Here is a 20,359-nt window from a genome sequence, read left to right on the forward strand (position 1 = left end):
ACAGCGCCACCCGCGTCCCTAAATAGCCCCAAGGTCGTCTAATTTCCCTGAAAATCTGGATGCATGCTTAATGAACAGGAAGTGCCCAGAGTCTTGATTCCCCCTCCCATCATGAAGATTCATTTCTCACTCTCCTCCAATTAATTGGGTGACTATGAGTCTGAGTGTTAAGAGATTATTTTCTCTCTCACTAACACCAGGACTCAAGACTCACCCAGTTCATTTGATGGGCAGTAAGATTCAGGATAAATGAACAGCTTCAATTGAATACACTGCAGGGAATTAACACCACAAGTTGTGGCAATGGCTGAATTGATAAATCAATGGATGGCAGGTCCACCCTATCACTGAAATGATGGCCACCCAGATTGGCTTGGGAAACCTGGCTGGAGCGGAGTGTCTCTGAATAGCAGACACTGGCTGGGGAGAAGTTAATGGGAGGGCTGCTGTGAGCTGCTTAGGGGTCACCTGGATGGCCACTGGGAAACAGGATGTTGGATGTTCCTCATCTTGTTGCCCTCACTGTGTTTTGGCCTACAAGTCCCTGGCTGGGGCTGAAGGGAGTTGTAAGCACTCTGAGGGCTGACAAAGTCTGGACTAAATGGTTCAGACAGGGCTCTACTCAAGTCCTTATCAAAGCACAGGAAAGCTTTAGCCTATATTCCCAGCCATAGACAGAGTAAACCAGTTACGACAACGACAACCACGGTCTGGTCACACACTGTGCATTTAATAGAAAGTTAAAACAACTGAAACTCTACCTTTTAAATGTAACGGTACAGCATTTCCTTTCACATTAATGGTATTTCAACATTAACCCGCATTAATGCAACACAAGAGATGCAGCCGAATACTGCAGTTTGGGTTGTGTTGGGTTTTTTATGTCCTAGCACGGCTATACTACCCATGTATTAACTGTTATCAGTGAGCAGTTTGAAAAGCTTTGTACTCTAGAGCTATTGGCTGCCATAAAATAGTTCAGGTTTGGGAGTTTGGGTTAAAAACAATTTTTTAGCAAGATATTGTTGCCTGGTCTGTGGGTCACAGTACCCTTCTGAGATTGGAACAGTTTGTATGCAGTGAAAGCACCTTTGAATGGCCTCGTGCAACAGCTAACATTTGAAATATCCTATAAAGAGATTCCCTGCATTTCAGAAACATTGCAGCCATACATTTAAAAGCCTGGTGGTGATTGTGTTTATAGGGTTTCCCCCCCAAATAAAACATTTTCACTGTTTTAAATTCCATCCCAAACCACTGAGGATACAAGAGCTTTGGGGCATGGTTGGAGTCTTTGGACTTGATATTCCATATTATTGCTAATGATTGCAGACTGCTGTTTATCAACTCAGGCTGGTTTTTGAGGTGGCTGTGAAGCAGTTCTAAGCCCATTGTCGTGAGCTTCTTGGAATCAATTTGGCCCCAGGCAGACAACAATTTACCCTCATGCAGAACAAGAAAAAATTCAATGAAACTTCCATATCTTTTGCTCTGAGTCATCAAAAGGGGAACCTGGGAAACAAGACTCCCTCCCTCGTCCTCGTCCTCCTCCTCCTCCTCCACCACCACCACCAGTTTGGTCTGCAGTGTGGCGTGCTAGACACTTTGCGACAAAGACTTGGTCAGTCTCAGAAGCATTTATAATTCACGCTGGAGGTGAGGAGGAAGTGATGTGAGAGAAGTGAGACGTCAGAGAGGGACCCCTTTGGCATCACATCTGCTGGAATGGGAAGATGCAGCAAACTCCCCCAGACAGATCTTGTCAAAGCAGAATAAGCATAACCCTGGCTCTTTTGTAAGAAAAAGAAGGGCACAATTTAAGTTATCCTTCTCAATGGATACGGGGGGGGGGGGATGGGGGACAGATGGCTTCTGCTGAAAGGCCAAGCAAGAAGTTGCCTATTTGGGGAAGAGGTGTGTGGGAAGGAAAGAGCCCCTCAGATCAGCCAGGTACCCTGTATGAATTCCAGCGTCCCAGAATGGTCTTTTACCAGACCTGAGAGCTGCAGGTGAGAGGGAAAAAGATTCCAGACTAGTGGAAGCTGCCTGGTGGGGTTTTCATTCCAAATAAACACGGCACAGCACACACCTACGCTATCTGGGGAGGGAGGGAAGGAGGATGTAGAGCTAGATCCTAGCAAGGCCTCCTCTCTACTTCTTCTTCTGCATTACTATGGAAACACTCCTGATGTCTCCCATGGCAGTGGCTCCCCCTCTTTATTCCCCCGCCCCAGCCAACAGTGGAACATTTGCTGAGAGCAAACTCCCTCTAGACGTGTGTGTGTGTGAAGCAAATAAGGTCACAGAATTGTTGCTAAAATAAAATAAACTTCCAAAGAACTGGAGGGAGTTGCTATGGGTAGGAGTCAAACAGAGCAGGTCTTTTTGAGATATATACCCCCTCACTTTCTCCATCTCATTTCCCAGTTCCTGCTTGTTAATGGATCAGCAGCAGCAGCCTGCCATCTCCCGCCCGCCCACGCAGGCTATTAGTGCTTTGAGAAAGGTTTTCCTTCACACACACACACACACAAGCTCTGGCTACATACGCCATCAGGGTCATTCCTCCGACTGCAGTTTGAATCCCCTGTAGAAGCAGCCTACGGAGGCTTGGTACCTGTCCTGTGTAGCCATCGTGTAGGAGATCACAGGGCTTTCTTCAGGGATCCTCAGCTGCTCTCGCACAGTGGGGTTCCACTCCGGATAAAGGACCTGCAATGGAGGCCAGCTGTTACTCAGGCAGGTTTCTGCCCCTGTCTCGGCCGTCATAAGAAGAGCCCTGCTGCATCATGCCAGTGGCCCTTCTAGTCCAGCATCTTGTCCTCACAGAGGCCAGCCAGGTGGCCCTGTGGGAAATCAGCAAGCAGGAGCCAATCACAAGAGCCCTTTCTCCCCTCCCCAAACTGCTTTTGACTGCCTCAAATTGTGGAGGCAGAGCATAGTCATCACGGCTAGTAGCCACTTGTGGTCCTCTCCTCCATCGCTCAGTGGAGTGGACTGGCAGTAGGTTGAAGACAGGCAAAAGAAAAGTATTACTTTGCACAGAATGGAGAGCAGATGTATGGAATCTGTTGCCATGAGATGCAGAGGTGGCACTGAAAGGGGCCTGGACAAAATCTGGCTGCTCAGCCATCACAGCTGTCAACCACAATAGCTATATATGCAAATACAAGTTGATGTGGCTGTTGCGAGGGACACAGGGGAGGGGCTGTAGTCTGCATCTCCCGCTTGCGGACTTCCCAGAGGCACCTGGCTGGCCACTCTGGGGAGCAGGATTCTGGGCTAGATGCATCTTTGGGTCTGATCCAGCAGATGTTCTTCTAGAATGGCAGAAAGCAGTTGCAAACCAACAACTCCTTTTAATTTAAACACCACAACTAGGTGAGCTTTCCATACCTCTTCTACTTCACAGTGGGAAATGAAATAACTGGCCTTTCCCAACAAATGTTGACTTCTTGCAGTGATACAAACACAGGGGAAATTTGGCTGAATAAGGGAATTCAATGAACTTTAGACTCAGCAAGCATCACTCAATGGAAGGTGCTAAGATTAATTCCTATCACCTGGCAACTGAAAGCGACAAATAATCCTAGCAGAGGAATGATGGCTATCTGAAACCACCCACAGATTCTGCAGCCATCTCTCTCAGTTTATTTATTTTATTTATTGCATTTACACCACACCTTTTTCTTCAAGGAGCTCAAGGTGGCAGCGTACATGGTTCTGCACCACCTCATTTAATCCCCACAGCAACAACCCTGTGAGATACATTAGGCTGAAAGTTAGGCTGAAAGGCAGTGACTGGGCCAGGGTCACCCAGTGAGCTTCAAGGCCGAGTGGAGATTTGAACCCTGATCTCCCAGGTCCTAGTCAGGTATCTCTAACCACTGCACCGTACTGGCTCAACCACGATGCAACTCTGGATGTCTCTAAACACCCACATGCCTTTTAATTCACCTAAAAGTGTGGCAGAACAAAGGCTACCTTCCCCTCCAGGAGCAGGAATCTCTCTGCTCATCCATGAAAGGAATTTCTCCACTTTTTAACTTTGCTCGGGTTGCACTGTGGGTTAAACCACAGAGCCTAGGACTTGCTGATCAGAAGGTCAGCGGTTTGAATCCCTGTGATGGGGTGAGCTCCCGCTGCTTGGTCCCTGCTCCTGCCAACCTAGCAGCTCGAAAGCACACCAGTGCAAGTAGATAAATAGGTACTGCTCCGGCGGGAAGGTAAACGGCGTTTCTGTGCGCTGCTCTGGTTCGCCAGAAGCGGTTTAGTCATGCTGGCCACATGACCCGGAAGCTGTATGCTGGCTCCCTTGGCCAATAAAGCGAGATGAGCGCCGCAACCCCAGAGTCGGTCACGACTGGACCTAATGGGCAGGGGTCCCTTTACCTTTACTATTCCTTCAGGCTCTAACTCAGGGACAGGGAACCTCAAGAGTTGGGTTGAATGCCCCCCCATCTGGTCCTTAGGGCTCTCCCTATGCCATGCCTCTCCCCAGGCCACGCCTCCTCTCTCCAGCCACGCCCATCACTGGCTGTGCTCTGTGCCCTGCTTAAGTGCTTTTGCCTGACATGACAGTGTCCTTGGCCTGTGAGAATACATTTTGCTTGCCCTGGTGAAGAAACGGTGTGTGGGTCCATTCTGCCTCCTTGTGAGATAAAGGATGCTGCAGGAGATGGTTCTGTTCCGATCATGAGAGAGGAGACCGAGAGGCAAGAGTCCCATTGCCGCCCCATCTTTCTGGTGTGGGGAGCAGCTTGCACCCTTGCTTTTCGTATCTTTGTAATTCTAGCTTACCTGCGCCTTGCTGCATTCGCCGAAGACTGGGTGCTCTTCATAGAGCTGGAAAGGTGGATTCAGGATGCTGAAGGGGCTCAGGGCGTCTTCTTCATCATCATCATCATCATCATGGCACGTTGCTTTTGTGGGCGAGTCAGCAGTTCCTCCTGCTCCTTCGGAGAATGGCTGGGGGACAAGCCCACCCCATTTAGCCTTTTTCAGCCTTTAAACAGAAAACAGGTATTTGCAAAGGCTGGAATGCTGACATTTAAGGCTTTTCCAGATTGCATATTTATCTTTGTGTGCAATCATTCCCTCGGTTATTATTACTCAGCTGCTGCATGGGATCCAGGCAAGTTTCCTCAAGGGAGTACTTCTGTTACAGGAAAACATATTCCAAGCATTCAACATGAAATACTTTGCTCCTGGGAAAATGCAGTTTTCACCCCATCTCGGTCTTACCACGGCCATCAGGAATACAGTGTGTGCCGGTTTCACAGGAATTTTATATAAAATATTTATATGCCACCCTGCAATGGAGCTTCCAGGGTTGCTTACAGACACAAGATGAAATACATAGATAATATACAATAACCAAAGTGATTCTTACTGGTCAGAGCCCAGACGTAGCTAGGGAGAAGCAACACAGTTCCTCTTTCTATAACCACACTGTGTCTAAAGTTCTGTTTTTAAAACTTTAATTTTTAAAACTTTAGAAGCTGAGTGCTTCCCCTCCCCTCGTCTAGCTTATGGCAAGGTGAGAGTCCACAAAGGGTTCTTAAACCATATAATAAGAAAATCCTTATATAAAACATGGATTAAATAAAGAGATCTGCTAGAACCTAAAACCCCTTGGTGGACCTCACTCATCAAAGTTGTGGGGGGTAAGAAGAAAAATATGAAGGGAAATTGGACAACATATAAAATGCTATTAAAGGGGGAAATAAACTGAGACTAAAGGATTTTGAGGAAATTCGTATATATCTGATAGATTGGCTCCAATATTTCCAACTTAATGAAAGATTAGTGTAGACAAACAAAAAGGGTTTGCTGGAGAAATATAAAAACTAGAGGAAATCTAATCCAGCCTAAGGGGAAATATCTATCCCAGATGTATAACCTCCTCCTTGACTGGGAAGTTAAGGAGGAAGAGGTAAAATCAATTATGATCTGTTGGGCCCAGGACATCAGACATAATATATATATGTGAATGAATGGGGAAGGCTGTGGAGAGAAGACATAAGGTTCACTGCATGTTATAAATTGAGAGAAAACATAATGAAAACATAATGCTGAACCAATGGTATTTGACCCAGGCCAAACTGGCCAAGATGTACAAGAAAAGCTCCGATGTTTGCTGGAGATGCAAAAAAGGGATTGGTACCTTTATGCACATGTGGTGGGATTGTGCGAAGATAAGAGAATTTTGGGACATACAATGAACTTAAAAAGATCTTTAAATTCTTTTTTTAAAAAAAACACAAACCCGAGCCCTTTTTGTTAGGCATTATGTCCATCGATATACAAAAAAACCACAGAACCCTCTTTATGTACATAACCACAGCGGCCAGGACTTTAATAGCAAAAAATTGGAAAGGTGATGTAATCCCCCACAGAAACTGATTGGCAAGCAAAGATGATAGAATATTCAGAACTTGCAAGGATGATTGGGAGAATAAGAGGAAATTCTAACAAGAAATTTAGTAAAGATTGGAGAATGTTCAAAGAATATCTTTAAAAGTACTATAACAACACAACGTTCCTGACAGATTTGGATTGAATCTTGAAGTTTATGGAAATTATACAGTAATTCCCCCCCCCCCGATAATTAACTGAAAAGATTAATAAAAATGAAGTGCGTATAGACTAGTAAGGTATTACAAAGCACAATGAGGTGAATCAGAAGTTAATAGGGTATGTAATGTCAAATGAGGTGTTGTTAGTCAGTGTCTATGGTCTGTTTATGGTTTTTTTATGTTCTATGTAAATTGTTTTGTAATAAATAATAAAAAATATATTTTAAAAAACAAAAACAAAACAAAACATGTCTCTCCTTTAGCACAAAACATGTCTCTCTACAGGCACAGCAGGTGTGGCAGCTTTCCTAAAGTTTGACTTCGCCTACAAAAGTGCACTCCTCTGTTGTCTCCTGAGACAGACAGATGCCAACCAGCCCTGCACAGGTTTTGCAGTGCAACTGTGGCCCTTCCCAAGTTTGATTGTGCAATCCCCAGAGGTGTGTTCTCTACTTCTCTGCGCTCCAGACTTAAAGCAAGAGTACCACAGAGAAGGTGTTGCCAGGCTTTCACAATTTTTGGGTGGGATTCAATCACATACTGGCAAATTCAGGTTGTGCCATTGTGGTGGTTTTGGTGCGCTTGTGCAGCAAAACCACTTCCTCTAAAGATCAGACTTTTTGCTATAAGGAAAATGATGAGGAAATGCAATGGAATTGTGGGATAACGCTCCCTTTGACACAACACTGGCAAAGAAAATGTGTGCAGAGGAGGGCGGCCCAGTCTGGAAACTAAACCTTATGAAAAATGGTTGAGGGAGTTGGGGATATTTAGCCTGGAGAAGAGAAGACCGTGAGAGGATATGAATATCTGAATATCTAATATCTGAAGGGCTATCGCATTGAAGAAGCAGTAAGCTTCTTTTCCAGAGGGTAGGAACCAATGACAAGAAAGGTAAACCTGAGGAAGAATTTTCTGGTGGCAAGAGCTGTTCAACAACAGAACTGACTCCCTCAGAAGCTGGCAGGCTCTCCCTCATCAGAGATTTCTAAACAGGTTAGATGGCCAAATGTCAGGAATTCTTTGCATTGCAGGGGGGTGGAATAGACAACCACTGGAGTCTCTTCCAACTCTACATTTCTATGACTTAATAGCCAAACTTGTCAAATCCCTCTGTGTGAACAAATCAGGATGAATTATCAATAAACAGTTTGTCTGGAAGGGCCCTGGGACCCCAAGGGGACTCATAGAACCATGCTGAGCTACCATGTGATTCCCACCCCTAGCAGGTGACCGGTGTGTCAGAAGTTAACTTCCCATTCATGACAAAAGGTCTGTTTCCTTACTCGTCCATGCTGCTTTGCCGCTGCCTCAGCTCCTCCAGATGATAGCAAACAGACAAGGCTCTGACATTTCCAAGTCTTTTTCGTTTTGGCCCCTTTCTCTTCTTCCGGCACAGCTCCTTGGGCGATGGGAGTTTCTGTGTGGTTGAAATAATCTGCCAGGGGAAAGGGTCTCTTTCACCCTCAGCAGGCCTTTGCACTACACAGCCAGATGTCTGAAGGGATAGAGAAAGCAAGAATTTGGCACCGGTTCATTAAATGACATTGCTATTTTGTGGTGGTGGTGATGATGACGATCGCAGAGGCAGAAATGGCCAAAGCTGGAATGTGCATCTTCAGTGGCAACTGGGAAGATTAATACTTCAGAGAACAAAGGGTTTTCACAAGCATCTTTCTTTCTTGAAAATTTATTGCAGCTACAACTTATATTTGATTTCTCTAAAGTAAGTTTGCACTGATTAGCCAATTAGTCACACTAATCAATGAAAATCATTCCCATCAGCTAAGATGCAGCCTTTAATTAATTGTTCAGCAGATTTTCGCTATTTTTATTCCAAGTACTTATAAAAACTGCAGGTGGCTGGGTGCATCATTTTACAAGGAAGATAAGTATGCTTTATTTATCTCGGAAGACATTGTTTTTCGCACATGCACATTTGTGCAGATCTAAATCAGTTGATTAATGATCAGTCAATGACTACCTGGCTGATTAACAACGTAGAATTTATTTAATCAGGTGGCAGTTCTAGTAATCTCACCTCAAAATGATATTGTGGAGCTGGGAAAGGTTCAGAAAGAGGCAGCCAAGCTGATCAAGGGAATGGAGTAGCTCTCCTTTTCAGGAAAGGTTGCAACATTCAAGGACTTTTCAGTATGTAAATATGGTGAGTAAGGCAGGATATGATAGAGGTATATACAGTTATGCTTTGGTGTGTGTAGGAAGTGAACAGAGAGCAGTTATTTTCCCTCTCTCATAATGCAAGAGCCCCACAGGGACCTCCAATGAAGCTGAATGTGGGGAGATTCAGAACAGACTAAAGCAACAGCTTCTTCTCAATTGTTCTTGTCATCGGCATCCATCTGTCTGGAGAGACAATGGAGTTTGCCTCCAGGGGTGAAGTCAAACTGCTGCATCAGCAGCACTGACGTGAACACCCCAGGGCACAAGACTGGGCAGTGTGTATTGAGGTTGCCCAGATGACAAGACCTCCCTCTTGGCCTCACTTATGTGGGCCAAAGGAAAGCAGAACAAGACACTGGGCACTGGTTTGGCTGCAGGAGTTGCTAGAAGGAGGCGTACAAGGCACCATCCAACCATCTTAGGGACTCCACTCTGGATTTGTGTCAGGTTTACACCTCAGCTTTTTCTTCTCCTGAAAATTTCCCACAAGGCAGTGGAGGTTTAGGGTTAGAGTTTTCCTTTTCCAAGATGGGCTCCCTTCCCAGATGGACAAGCTCCACTTCACTTCCCTCCACAGCACAGCCGTCTTGACCGTTGGACCCACTGTTGGACCGACCCAAGCCTGTCTTCGCATGCAGGGGAAGCCCCTAATTCACCGAGGGTTTGAGGCCCACTGGCTACCCTCACCTGGTTTAGCCGGCCAGTCAAAGCCGGCTTCTAGTCATCAGTGTAATCATCAGTATAGGGTGGGGCCCAAAGGTGGACAAACGACCCCAGAAAGAGCATGACGTGTCCCCCACCAGAGAAAGTTAAACTATGGAACTTGCTGCCGTGAAATGTAGTAATCTACTTGGACAGCCCTCAAAATGATGTGTGAGAGATTTGTGAAGGATAAGGTGATCAGGTCTACTCGTCATGTGTACCACCTCCAATATCAGAACAGTCTGCCTCAGAGAATGCCTGTTGCTGGGCAACATGAGTGGGTGAATGCCACTGCGCTCTGCGGGGGACTGATGGAGTTCGCCCCCTTCTGTACAGTTGCCACCTGCCTGCTCCTTTCAGGAGGCCTCAATCAGCCCCCTCCAACTGGGCCTTTCAGAGGCAGTTCTGGACTGCCCTCAGGTGGGCTTGCGCTAGCCCATTGGGCAAGGAGAAGCCAGGGTGGTGCTAATGAGCCCGAGGAAAGGGAGGAGGGAGGAATGGGAAAGAGGAGAGAAAACTGTCCCTGCAAAGACAGTGCACCCACAGCAAAACTTCCTGGGGAGGACTTTCCCCAGAGGCTCACCTTAAAACCCTCAGGCAATCAATCAATATACATTGAGGACACAGACTGTTTGTGCCAAGGTTTTGTTCCCTGGTGTGAGACCCCAGTGATTCATTCAGAAGCAAGTTTCCGGGGTGCGTGGAGGGAGGGGGGTTCTCCCTGCGCCAGCTAACCTGCCAGCCCTCGACCTAATGAGCTCAGTTTCACTCAGCCAAGAGCATCCCTAATTAGCAACAGCCAGTGAGCTAAGTGTGGAGAAGTCATAACACTTGGAGATACAGCCGTGCATGTCGGAAGATAATTAATCCAAAGGAGCATAAGTGAGGAGGAGAAAGACCCAAGCTCCAAGAAATGCATCTCAATAAATATTTATGGCTGTGTTTATTTATTTGTGTGTGTGTTTTTTTTAAATATTCACCCACTTCTCTCCAAGAGAAAGTTTATTTAAGGGGCGGTGGTGGTGCTGAGTGGCAATCCAAGAAACCTGTTCTTATTGCCCATATGTACTTAGCCACAGCTAAGTACATATGACAGAAAATGGCAAAGGAACGTGGCACTGAAAATGTGCTTTGTCCTGGGGCTTTTGTTCTCAGGAGTGATTGCTTCCTACCCCCCCCCCAAGGAAATTGGAAGTGCAAAAGGCTGCCAGGAATGTCCCTCCCCTTCAATGAGAATAGGTGTTTTTTTGGGGGGGGGGGAGCTACCATGATTTGAGTTAGAATTGCAAAGCAATCAATCTTTTTTTTATTTATGTTTGAGAGGTGGCAGTGCTGCTGTCACACACCCAAAACATGAGAAATTGCCGTACGTATCATTTTTGTGTTATTCCTGTAACTGTGGGGGCAGCCAGGAATGTTGTTTGCAAGGTGAATGTAAGAGGGAACAGGTTTCGGAGCGGAGAGGCAGACTGTGGTGAGGCAGCCTCTTAGCCAGCCTCATCGAACAGAGCAGGGGGTGAGGAGAATCTGTGCTCTCTAAGGTGGGAAAAGTGACATCGCTGTCAGGAACTGGCTCCCAACAAGAAGCAAGAGGATGTCGCCTGCGGCCGTTTGGACAGGGAGGGCAAGACACCCTTGCCAGCCCAAGCCCTCCCTTCTAAACTGGTAGGGGGAAAGAGGGAACTGGGAACTTTATGCTTGGTCCATATAGTAAAAGCTATACGTATAGTAAAAGCTCTGGTTTTCCCAGTAGTGATGTATGGAAGTGAGAGCTGGACCATAAGGGAGGCTGATCGCCGAAGAATGGATGCTTTTGAATTCTGGTGCTGGAGGAGACTCTGGAGAGTCCCATGGACTGCAAGAAGATCAAACCTCTCCATTCTGAAGGAAATCAGCCCTGAGTGCTCACTGGAAGGACAGATCCTGAAGCTGAGGCTCCAGTACTTTGGCCACCTCATGAGAAGAGAGGACTCCCTGGAAAAGACCCTGATGTTGGGAAAGATGGAGCGCACAAGGAGAAGGGGACGACGGAGGACGAGATGGTTGGATGGTGTTCTGGAAGCTACCAGCATGAGTTTGACCAAACTGCGGGAGGCAGTGGAGGACAGGAGGGCCTGGCGTGCTCTGGTCCAGGGGGTCACAAAGAGGCGGACACGACTAAATGACTAAACAACAACAACATGCTTGGTCCACCTTTTCCAACCCAACATAAGAACATAAGAAAAGCCTGCTAGATCAGGCCAGAGAGTGCCCATTTAGTCCAGCATCCCTGTTCTCACAATGGCCACCTAGATGCCTGTGGGAAACCTGCAAGCAGGATTAGAGCACAAGAGCAACTCTCGCTTGCTCAGTTTCCAGCAACTGGTATCTGGAGGCATCGCCGCCTCCGACTGTGGGGGTAAAACACAACGATTGTAGCTAGTAGCCATCGATAGCCCTCTCTTCCTCCATGAATATGTCTCATCCTCTTTTAAAGCCATCCAGGTTGGTGGCCGCCACTGCTTACTGTGGGAGGGCAAGTTTCCGTGCCTGTCTCCAGAATGCGCTTGAGCACATTGTGGGAAGATGACATCGTCGCTGGCACAGCCCCTTTTGGTGGTTTATGGCCTGGTTCTCTGCATTTGCCCCTTCCCTCCTGGGCCGAGTGGGTATAAGATACAGCAGCTGTTCTGCTGGTGGAGCAGCAAGGTATCCCCACCCCCAGCGTAATTTGCGTGCAGGATTGCTCAGTGTGTCTGGAATGCTCCACGTAAAATTACCTTCCATCTTTTCTGCAGTGCACACGCTCCCGCTGGAAAGGTTTCAGGTTCCACAGAGCAAATGAGGTTTGCAAAGGGAAGTACACACACACACACACACACACACACAGCTGAGCTCACTAATCAGGGCAAACTCTACTTGCATTTTCCTATTTTTACATGGGGCATTAGTTCCGCAGGAAAGAAGCAAATGATTTCAAAGGAAGCCTCATCTTGCCATCCATGAAAACTTACCAGCAGGGACGGTGCCTCGTTATATTCTTCCATCCAGCAGGAGCTGAAAGATAATTGTGCAACTAAGTACCACTGGCTTTTACTTCAAAATGCCTCTTATATATTACATTCATAACTCGGGGGCTGGGGGGGGGGGTGCAACTCCTTGGCAGCCAACAAGCACAGGAATGGGTTTACGCTATGTGCACAGAATCCAAATTTCACTAAACAGAGGCAGACTGTTCTGAAGAGGTACATTTGTATAATTTTATTTTTTAATAAGTGCCTGGCTCCTGCTAACCACAGTGATGGTCAAGGAACTATGCAGAACACTAACTTTTTACTTATATTTTGCCCCGGGTTCCTTTGGGAGGAAGAGTGGGGCATAATTTGAACAAACAAATAAATAAAGCCTAGCTTCCTCGGCCCATCTCCAAATCACTCCAGCAGTCAATGCTCACATGTCTCTAGACATATATATTCATGCCAATAAAGACCAAATACTTGAGTGTTGATGCTGTGGTGGCCCCTCCATCCTATGCTCAGGTTGCATATATGTGTAAATAAAACCATATATCCCAAAGACACCACAGTCTCTGATGGCCTCCAATCCAAGGAAACCGAAACCTGGGTAAGTGCAGCAACCCCTGGAGTCTTATCGCCACTCAGAGATTGGAGTAGCATGTAACAGCACTATTATAGAATCATAGAATCATAGAGTTGGAAGAGACCACAAGGGCCATCGAGTCCAACCCCCTGCCAAGCAGGAAACACCATCAGAGCACTCCTGACATATGGTTGTCAAGCCTCTGCTTAAAGACCTCCAAAGAAGGAGACTCCACCACACTCCTTGGCAGCAAATTCCACTGTCAAACAGCTCTTACTGTCAGCAAGTTCTTCCTAATGTTTAGGTGGAATCTTCTTTCTTGTAGTTTGGAGCCATTGCTCCGTTTCCGCTTCTCTGGAGCAGCAGAAAACAACCTTTCTCCCTCCTCTATGTGACATCCTTTTATATATTTGAACACGGCTATCATATCACCCCTTAACCTCCTCTTCTCCAGGCTAAACATGCCCAGCTCCCTTAGCCGTTCCTCATAAGGCATCGTTTCCAGGCCTTTGACCATTTTGGTTGCCCTCCTCTGGACACGTTCCAGTTTGTCAGTGTCCTTCTTGAACTGTGGTGCCCAGAACTGGACACAGTACTCCAGGTGAGGTCTGAGCAGAGCAGAATACAGTGGCACTATTACTTCCCTTGATCTAGATGCTATACGCCTATTGATGCAGCCCAGAATTGCATTGGCTTTTTTAGCTGCCGCGTCACACTGTTGGCTCATGTCAAGTTTGTGGTCAACCAAGACTCCTAGATCCTTTTCACATGTACTGCTCTCAAGCCAGGTGTCACCCATCTTGTATTTGTGCCTCTCATTTTTTTTGCCCAAGTGCAATACTTTACATTTCTCCCTGTTAAAATTCATCTTGTTTGTTTTGGCCCAGTTCTCTAATCTGTCAAGGTGGTTTTGAAGTGTGATCCTGTCCTCTGGGGTGTTAGCCACCCCTCCCAGTTTGGTGTCATCTGCAAATTTGATCAGGATGCCCTTGAGTCCATCCTGGCTGGTTTTTCAGACTATTGCAACTTTGATATTGCAACTCAGTGGCTGCCCTGGCCAACGGATCAGAATTTTTGCAAAGGCATTTGCATGCGCTTTGCATATTCCTCTGCTCTCCTTGATGACTGAAGTAGCTGAATGTTTCAGGGGGGGTAGCCCAAAGTGCAACGATATGCTGACATAAACAACATCCTTATTTTGTATTGAGTTATGGACAGCGGTGGTGGGGGCAATGGAGGGGAATTAGTAAAAAAAAAAGCTCTTCTGAAAGGATTGTGTCTGTATTTTGGACCATTATGCACAGTACTGTGTGTGTTACCCTGGTTGTTGGCTCAGACCATCCCAAATGTTTCTGTTTGAACAGTCGGGGCTGGCAGCCTCTGCTTCTGCTTCTTGTTGGTATCTGCTGACCATCTTGGACTGTCTTGAAAAGGAGAAAGAGCAGATTACATCACACGTAAGCAGAGACCAGCACAAACATTTTGTTGGCAATTCAAAGCATGGATTCCAACAATTTACCTGTTTGCTGCGTTTAGATTTCACCGAGTCATGACTATTATGACTTTGATGGGAACCCCTCCAAATCTGCATCCTTTTCTGCAGAGATGCATAAAGGTAAAGGGTAAAGGGACCCCTGACCATTAGGTCCAGTCGTGGCCAACTCTGGGGTTGCGGCACTCATCTCGCTTTATTGGCCAAGGGAGCCGACGTACAGCTTCCAGGTCATGTGGCCAGCAGGACTAAGGCGCTTCTGGCGAACCAGAGCAGCGCACGGAAACGCCGTTTACCTTCCTTACCTATTTATCTACTTGCACTTTGACGTGCTTTCGAACTGCTAGGTTGGCAGGAGCAGGGACCGAGCAACCGACCTTCTGATCAGCAAGTCCTAGCTCTGTGGCTTAACCCACAGTGCCACCCGTGTCCCGCCACAGAGATGCATAGCCTGGGGCATATCATTACTGTAAAAGGAACTTGAGAAAGGCTGTGTTGGCATCGCAGGGGCAGAAAAAGCAAGTTCCTTTTGGAAAATATCAGCTCACCTTTCAGGTACAGCTAACGCAGGATGATGAGATAACCAAGCAGATCATATATATTTTCCAAGCATCCTTACAACCTTTGTATGTACTAGCCTAGCGGCTTGTTAAGAGTTAACAACAAATGCAAGGAGTGTTCCAGCCCAGCGGATCTTAGAAATATATACGAGGAAGACTTTGGAACATATTTATTCCTCAGAGGATGGGCCGTGTCTCATTGTTCCTCCATTCCTTGCCAATTTCCTACTTGCCCCCAGCACTCTTTGAAGTTAACAAATTAATATTTAATTTATGTTGGTTTATATAGAAGCTGCTTGTTTAATTGCTAGTTACCCAACCTCTTTTTTTTATTACAGCACTGGATGTTGATTAAAAAAAAGAAAGAAACTGAAACCATTTGCCCACAGACACTGAAATAGTTCATGATCAAACGGCTTCAGGGCTTCAGAGAGATATAGGAGAAGCCTCCTCCTAGACCTCCTCCTAAACATTTTTGGGCCGACGCCTCCCTGGTTCCATAAACTCACCTCCCATGTCCCAGACCCTATAAAAAGCATTATTCAGAAGAGCAGTTTGCACAACCCACCAAGGAAGGTAGTAACACAATGGAATCCAAAACAGTAATGATTAATTAAACAATTAAGTCAAAATCCAGTTAAAAATATTGGTTGAACTTGATCCAGCGAAACCAGGTTTTCAAAGCCTGATAGCCATTTGCGACTCCAGCGTCCCTAGGGGGTGCTAGGATGCTTCTTAGCACCCCCAGGGGGCAGTACCACCCTAGACCAGTGGTTTTCAAAGGGTGTGTTGCACCACCCTGGTGTGGCAGGAGAGGATGGAAAGTGTGGCAGGAAGATTCAAGGACTATCACAGAAACGTTTAAACATTTCAATGTAGCATAGTAGCCAATTTTTATTCATTTATTTACAGAATATGGATAGATACCTTTTCAAAACGAGAGCAAAAGCATCAAGCTGATACCTCTCATCGGGTTCGCATACATATTTAAGGTAGATATGTAAGAGGCTCGTTTATAATTATTTTTTGGGAATGATTCATGTTGTTACGTAGCTGCATTGTCTTATACTTCTTGGTTGTCCCGCAGTTGTGTTCTAAGCTATAAATCAAGCACTGCTAGGAGTTGATTCTCTTTATTTCCCACTGTATTTCTTATCAATTAAAAAATATGGTGTAAAAAAAAATGGTTTATTCTGAAAGTGTGGCCCAGAGAAGAAGAAAAGAGAACCACTGCTCTAGACCATCACTGAGGTACCTGTACCCCATTTGATATGTACTGAGCATAGGTGCCAACTCTCTGGGGCCCTGGGTGCCCAAGCACCCACAAAATTCCCCATGAAAGGGATGGGCACCCTCAAATTTCAAGGCCATGCATGGCACCCATGGCCCCAGGCACCCACGGTCGTGGTGCCAAGCTGGCACTCCTGGTTCTAAAGTACACCATGGTGGCTGGTGGGGGTGGTGCCCCATTTGCCCTAGTAGACCAGCCGGAGGAGGAGACTCCTGAGAGTCCCATGGACTGCAAGAAGATCCAACCTCTCCATTCTGAAGGAAATCAGCCCTGAGTGCTCACTGGAAGGACAGATCCTGAAGCTGAGGCTCCAAGACTTTGGCCACCTCATGAGAAAAGAAAAGACCCTGATGTTGGGAAAGATGGAGGGCACAAGGAGAAGGGGACAACAGAGGACCAGATGGTGGGACAGTGTTCTCGAAGCTTCCAGCATGAGTTTGACCAAGCTGCGGGAGGCAGTGGAAGACAGGAGTGCCTGGCGTGCTCTGGTCCAGGGGGTCACGAAGAGGCGGACACCGCTAAATGACTAAACAACAACAACAACAGACCAGCCTCCACTGAGTAATACGTCACTGAAAAAGTACCCTTCACGAGCAGTGGATTTTTCTTTTATTTTTTAAAGAAGCTTGGTATTCTATGCCTCCCTTCCCTTTCTTTCTTTGTCCCTCTGTTGCAGCCCTTGTGTCTTGCACCCAGCTTCTTCTTCTCAAGATTGTTAGGCTGTTCTTCTAGACGCTGTTTAACATTCCTCCCCCCTCACTTTTTAGCCAAATTATTCTACATTTCTAAACCGCCTGATGTATGTAACACAGACTGCAGATCTCAAGGCTGTGCAGAAGTAACGCTGAATTGAAAAAATCCTCAGTAAGGAAACCATCTCAGAGAGCAAGACATTTCACAGATTTTTCCAGCATCTCAAAAACACAACGGCAACCTTTATACAAAATGAGAGGCTATTCTTAGCCTCCAGGAGAAAAATAGGGGTTACTGAGGATTATTCTGATTCCTGTAAATACCTCCACATCTCCCAATTCAGTTTCTCTCTGCCACCTGCTGGTAACTTTTGCCTACGGCTTCTTATTTACACTTTCCCAAATTGCTGTTTTATCACTTCCACACCCTGCTAAATAAAGCTGCAGCAGCAGGACTTCCTGCAGATCTGGTGTGATGACCTCACTGGATAAAGTTTTTAAAGGCTAACTTCTCCCTCTTGCAGTCCTAACTTCATTATCTAACTCTTGCCTTGCCCAGTCATTCGCAGCCGTGAGTCAGCCCAGCCTACACTCAATGGGGTTGCCCTCCCACTGAAGGAGCAGCTTCACAGCTTGGGGTCCTTCTGGATCCACTCTGTCCCCGGAGGATCAGGTAGTAGCCTCAGGCCAGGGCTGCAAGCGCCTTTTACTAACCGCAGCTGGTTCAACAGCAATGGCCGTTCCTGGGCTGGGGAAGCCTTGACACAGCAGATCATGTGTTCATAGAATCATAGAATCATAGAGTTGGAAGAGACCACAAGGGCCATCGCGTCCAACCCCCTGCCAAGCAGGAAACACCATCAGAGCACTCCTGACATATGGTTGTCAAGCCTCTGCTTAAAGACCTCCAAAGAAGGAGACTCCACCACACTCCTTGGCAGCAAATTCCACTGTCAAACTGCGCTTCCTGTCAGGAAGTTCTTCCTAATGTTTAGGTGGAATCTTCTTTCTTGTAGTTTGGATCCATTGCCCCGTGTCCACTTCTCTGGAGCAGCAGAAAACAACCTTTCTCCCTCCTCTATGTGACATCCTTTTATATATTTGAACATGGCTATCATATCACCCCTTAACCTCCTCTTCTCCAGGCTAAACATGCCCAGCTCCCTTAGCCGTTCCTCATAAGGCATCGTTTCCAGGCCTTTGACCATTTTGGTTGCCCTCCTCTGGACACGTTCCAGTTTGTCAGTGTCCTTCTTGAACTGTGGTGCCCAGAACTGGACACAGTACTCCAGGTGAGGTCTGACCAGAGCAGAATACAGTGGCACTATTACTTCCCTTGATCTAGATGCTATACTCCTATTGATGCAGCCCAGAATTGCATTGGCTTTTTTAGTGTTGATTGCTTCAAGACTGGACCGCAGCAATGCGCTCTATGCGAGGCTTCCTTCACGCTTGATCCAGATGCTGCAGCACGATTGCTGACGGGAGGGAGGCCTTGTTCACACCTGACACTTGTGCTCAGAGATCTGCACTGGCAGCCTATTTGCGCCAGGGCCAAGTTCAAGGCGTTGCTGTTAGTATATAAAGCCCATAGCAACTTGGGACAAGCTTACCTGTGAGATTGTCTGAACCCATGAGTGCCTGATTGGCAGAATTGGTGCTACTACAGGTGCCACACGATGCCCGTTCCACATTAGTAAGAACCTGACCGTTAAGTGTGGCAGCACCTGCACTTTGGAACTCCCTGCCTCATGACACCAAGCAGGTGCCTTCACTGTACATCATTCCTGTTGAGGTAAGCCTACCTACCAGATATCTAGAAAGCTGACATAATTTTAATCTGCTTTGATTTTATAACTTTTGTATGTGTTAAAGTAGGGTTGAGGGGTTTTTTTTATTGCTTTTATTGTTTTATCTTTTGTAAACTGCTTTGAGATTTATTTATTTTTACAATCAACCAGTGCATCTTATGAAATAAATAAAATAAATAAATTCTATTTTATGAAATAACTAAAATAAAGTTTGTGAAACAAAATAAATAAATAAGTTCATATTCATTGTCGATATTGGGCAGGCACTTTTACAACACTGTTTCAGACACCTGCTTAAAAACTTCAATCCATTTGTTTTGCAAACTACAATTGGGACAAACTGTGGCTTGGTGTTACACCTGAACTAATAAACTATGGTTTGGGGAGGGTTCTCTATCCTTGGAGACCACTGCTGAGAATAGTATCTGGGGATTTTCATCTTAGAGAGAGCAAGGGAAGTGGGAAAGTACCCAAACCAATCTGTGACCCTGCCTTTAGCTGGATCAGGCCAATGGCCCATCTAGTCCAGCATCCTGTTCTCACGGTGGATAGCAGGACGCACTTTGTGGGAAACCTGCAAGCAGGATCTGAGCACGAGAGCAACTCCCCCTCCTGCGGCTTCCAGCAATTGGCCTCAAATTGTGGAGGCAGAACATCGCCATCCTGGCTAGAAGCCATTGGCTGCCTCCCCAGGCAGTGAGTTCCATAGTTTAACAATGTGCACCACTTGAATGTCAATTTGTCAAAGTGCACACGACATATCACACATGTCTTCTCCCTTTTCCTTTCCTTTCTTAAATGTACGTATCTCTGTGGCAAACGCAAGAAACCTACTTAACAAAGGGCATGAAAGAAGTGCTGCTCTCTCCTTCCATAGCGCGACCGGCTGGTTTAAAGCCTTGAGGATCCGCTCTTCCGTTCTCCTACGTCTGACTCGCAACGACACTTTCTGTCCTCTTGTCAGTTATCCTGGAAGGAATCGCAACCATCTGTGAGTCACACACGGAACACACAAAACCGGCATTTCATTCCTCTGTAATTTCCACCGTATACAGGGGTATTCCTTGGTGTACAACACAATAAGAGCTTGGCTGCAGGATGAGGCCAAAAAATTCATTTGGTCCAGCACCCTTTTCTCACAACGGCCAAGCAGATACCCCAAAATGGAAGCCTGAGCACAAGAATCACTTGTGACTCCAAGTAACTGGGTCTCAGAGGAATGTGGCCTGTCTGGGACTTATGTTCACATGTGGTGGGGGTGCAAATATGTACAATTTCTTTTGGCAAAAGGTATTTAAGGAGATAACAGAAACCACTGGGTTAAAGCTGACCGAAAGTCCAGAGGTAGCATTGTTATCGATTTATGATGGGGTGGAAGGTTCGCAGGCTAGCAAGGACTTGCTCACAAATTTATTGATGGCTGCACGAGTTATTGCAGCTAGGAAGTGGAAGGGGCAAAGGGAATATAAA

At 46.3% G+C, this 20,359-nt stretch overlaps 1 protein-coding gene across 1 annotated transcript; it reads right to left on the bottom strand.

Moving 5' to 3' along the window:
• Nucleotides 1-709: 709 nt before the first annotated feature.
• On the bottom strand, nucleotides 710-19,858 carry INCA1 (inhibitor of CDK, cyclin A1 interacting protein 1). Its single transcript, XM_083410778.1, has 6 exons — nucleotides 19,724-19,858; nucleotides 14,363-14,467; nucleotides 12,458-12,500; nucleotides 7,865-8,076; nucleotides 4,801-5,005; nucleotides 710-2,712 (listed from the first exon to the last, which is right to left on the bottom strand). The coding sequence occupies exons 1-6, from the start codon at nucleotides 19,762-19,764 to the stop codon at nucleotides 2,560-2,562; spliced, it is 759 nt and encodes a 252-aa protein (XP_083266904.1). The 5' UTR covers nucleotides 19,765-19,858; the 3' UTR covers nucleotides 710-2,559.
• Nucleotides 19,859-20,359: the final 501 nt, after the last annotated feature.

Source organism: Podarcis tiliguerta (assembly GCF_965153285.1).
Source record: "Podarcis tiliguerta genome assembly, chromosome: 13".
Taxonomy (NCBI): Eukaryota; Metazoa; Chordata; class Lepidosauria; order Squamata; family Lacertidae; genus Podarcis; species Podarcis tiliguerta.

Bases quoted from the DNA above. Each gene is read 5' to 3' on its own strand.
- INCA1 (XM_083410778.1), bottom strand. From the start codon at position 19,764: ATGGAAGGAGAGAGCAGCACTTCTTTCATGCCCTTTGTTAA. The intron at 5,006-7,864 runs GTAAGGAAACAG...TTCTGTTTAAAG, and splicing joins CGGCAAAGCAGCATGGACGA to GCTGAAAAAGGCTAAATGGG. The intron at 2,713-4,800 runs GTAAGCTAGAAT...CCTCCATTGCAG, and splicing joins GCGAATGCAGCAAGGCGCAG to GTCCTTTATCCGGAGTGGAA.